This window comes from Opisthorchis viverrini, assembly GCF_000715545.1.
Source record: "Opisthorchis viverrini unplaced genomic scaffold opera_v5_9263, whole genome shotgun sequence".
NCBI classification, from domain to species: domain Eukaryota; kingdom Metazoa; phylum Platyhelminthes; class Trematoda; order Opisthorchiida; family Opisthorchiidae; genus Opisthorchis; species Opisthorchis viverrini.
Window position 1 is genome coordinate 1 of NW_008763142.1, and position 557 is coordinate 557.

The 557-nt window shown below is 47.6% G+C and overlaps 1 protein-coding gene across 1 annotated transcript; it reads right to left on the reverse strand.

The window, feature by feature from the left end:
* Nucleotides 1-183: 183 nt before the first annotated feature.
* T265_16250 (hypothetical protein) lies at nucleotides 184-307 on the reverse strand (the record flags this gene model as incomplete). The annotated part of the gene is made up of 1 exon (XM_009179824.1): nucleotides 184-307. A coding segment is annotated over one exon (122 nt), but the record flags the coding sequence as incomplete, so codon positions are not given.
* Between the last annotated feature and the right edge of the window lie 250 nt (nucleotides 308-557).

The following is a 557-nucleotide window of genomic DNA, read 5'->3' on the forward strand; positions in this document are numbered from 1 at the left end:
TGCTTCTCGGCTTTTCAAAACGGGTTGGTTTCGCTTACATGACAAAATACCCATTGTAAATCCCCAGATAGCCTGATGCTACCAACAAAGTTGGATGACCGACGACGGCATGAACGAAGACGCTGTATTCTGAATCAGCGGAACGAAACAAGAAACTCCAACTTTGATGTGACGTACTTACTTCATTATCCACATATCCACCAGCGCCTGGAATTGGTGTATCTCCAACCCTTCCAGGTAATTTGTGAATCAGTCCACTCGTAGAAAGCCCAACAGCCATTGATCCATGATGATCGATTGCGATCATGCCTATGGTATCGTGCTTTTCGGAGTCAACACCGCCAGTTGGACGTAGAGCAGCCTGCGGAAACGGGCTACTCACTGAAAAATCAAAGCCAAGTTAGGGGACTAATCGGTTAGCCAACATCGAAAGAAGGGACGGTTATGGTAGACCTACGCACCACCAAAAAATCCACGGAGACGATCAGCCCTCGGTTTGTTCGTTGTATGGATGTTTTAACCTAGCACCTGCACTCGACGCAGTCTTGTCGTATCGG